Consider the following 1,979-nt stretch of genomic DNA (forward strand, 5'->3'; position numbering starts at 1 on the left):
CAGAAGACAAGAGCAAACATCTCAAACCAGATCTCCTTCATCTCTCAAGCTGGACAACAATGAGATTAACCTGAGAGCAAAGAAAGGCTACTTCTCACACATCTCCTAAAATAGGCTCACGTTACTCATGTCTCTAAGAGATCTCAGCATGAATTCAGAACCAAAAGTCAGATCTCAGTAACTCATCCAACTGAGCTTCTGTCCACATTAACTTCAGCTCACTGCATGCACACATTTGTGTCTGTTTTTGTTTATCCTAACCTCACAAATTTGAAGAGCGAGAGCGATAAACCAGATTCAACTCGCACTGACACTATTATCTTCCCTACAGTGTGAATGAGAGAAAGAGACACTGACCGCTCGCGCTGATTCCTCGCATCGTCTGCAACTTTCTCCGACTTTATGTGTTGATGTGATATGAGCCGTTTTCCCCTTCATTTGTCCTGATGTCGATCCATCTTTCCGTTCTCCGTCTCTCGAATGGTTTTGCATTTCTCAATCTCCACCGACAACTGAGTGAACTGACTCTATTACTGTGGTCCGATCAGCAAACGAATCGTTCTTTTGAGTCGATTCTTTTCGACGATTCAGTGGAACTGTGTAAATTTTGAGGGTGTTATTGGGAATAACTGATATATTTAAAAAATACAAAATATTAATCGATACTTTAAAATAACCATTATCGAGACAACCAGAGGTAGTGAAGTCTAAACAATGAGCGAGTCATCATGGGTTTCTTGTGTAGGCCTATGACTGATCATTTTCTCCCTCAGGACAAGAGCCTCATGAACCAGCAGCATCATATGACAAACTGGATGGAATAACAGTCTTTGTGTTTTTTCTCTTCTCTATGGAAGCCCATTTTTTCCACATATGAAAAAAAAAAAAACATGAAAAGACTTGTAAATCTTAATTCTGACAAAAAAGTCATTGTTATGACCAGTGCAGGGTAGATAAGCTACTTACAAATTGTAGTCCATTATCCTTGAGAAGATAAAATCTGAAGCTATCTTTAAGCAGTTCCTGTTTTTGGAAATAGTTGTTTAACTTAAAGGGGTCATGACATTTATTTTTGTAAAGTATTTTAATATGTTCCTTGAGGTTCTCTTATAATGTTAATAAAGTTTTTTTTCACAAAAACACACAGATACACACACACACACATAGGCCTATATACGTGGAAAAACTATTATTTTCAACAATTCAGACAATTATTTCTGAAATTATCTGTTTTTAAGGCGTGGCTCCTTTAAGGCTTGATAATATTAGTCTCTCTGTTTATCCCAAAGTTTACTGTACTCAACCAAAACACATGATGTAGTCAGCCAGATCCGGGCCATATCCCGATCAGATGGTGGACCTGCGCCTAGACACGGCCACAACGCATGATGTAGTCAGCCGGATCCGGGCCGTATCCAGATCAGATGGTGGACCTGCGCCTAGACACGGCTACAACGCATGATGTAGTCAGCCGGATCTGGGCCGTATCCAGATCAGATGGTGGACCTGCGCCTAGACACAACCACAACGCATGATGTAGTCAGCCGGATCCGGGCCATATCCCGATCAGATGGTGGACCTGCGCCTAGACACGGCCACAACGCATGATGTAGTCAGCCGGATCCGGGCCGTATCCAGATCAGAGGGTGGACCTGCGCCTAGACACGGCTACAACGCATGATGTAGTCAGCCGGATCCGGGCCGTATCCAGATCAGATGGTGGACCTGCGCCTAGACACGGCTACAACGCATGATGTAGTCAGCCGGATCCGGGCCGTATCCAGACCAGATGGTGGACCTGCGCCTAGACACAACCACAACGCATGATGTAGTCAGCCGGATCCGGGCCGTATCCAGATCAGATGGAGGACCTGCGCCTAGACACGGCCACAACGCATGATGTAGTCAGCCGGATCCGGGCCGTATCCAGATTAGATGGAGGACCTGCGCCTAGACACGGCCACAACGCATGATATAGT

General features: G+C 44.5%; 1 protein-coding gene across 1 annotated transcript in view; it reads right to left on the reverse strand.

The window, feature by feature from the left end:
- Positions 1-394, reverse strand: part of fgd (faciogenital dysplasia) — a 94,145-nt gene extending 93,751 nt beyond the window's left edge. The window contains exon 1 of the mRNA XM_056242601.1: positions 358-394. Coding sequence (XP_056098576.1) covers positions 358-379 — 22 coding nt within the window. The 5' untranslated portion in view covers positions 380-394. The remainder of the gene's footprint in view (positions 1-357) is intronic.
- Positions 395-1,979: the final 1,585 nt, after the last annotated feature.

This window comes from Rhinichthys klamathensis, unplaced genomic scaffold, assembly GCF_029890125.1.
Source record: "Rhinichthys klamathensis goyatoka isolate OS25496 unplaced genomic scaffold, OSU_Roscu_1.1 h1tg000732l_1, whole genome shotgun sequence".
Taxonomy (NCBI): domain Eukaryota; kingdom Metazoa; phylum Chordata; class Actinopteri; order Cypriniformes; family Leuciscidae; genus Rhinichthys; species Rhinichthys klamathensis.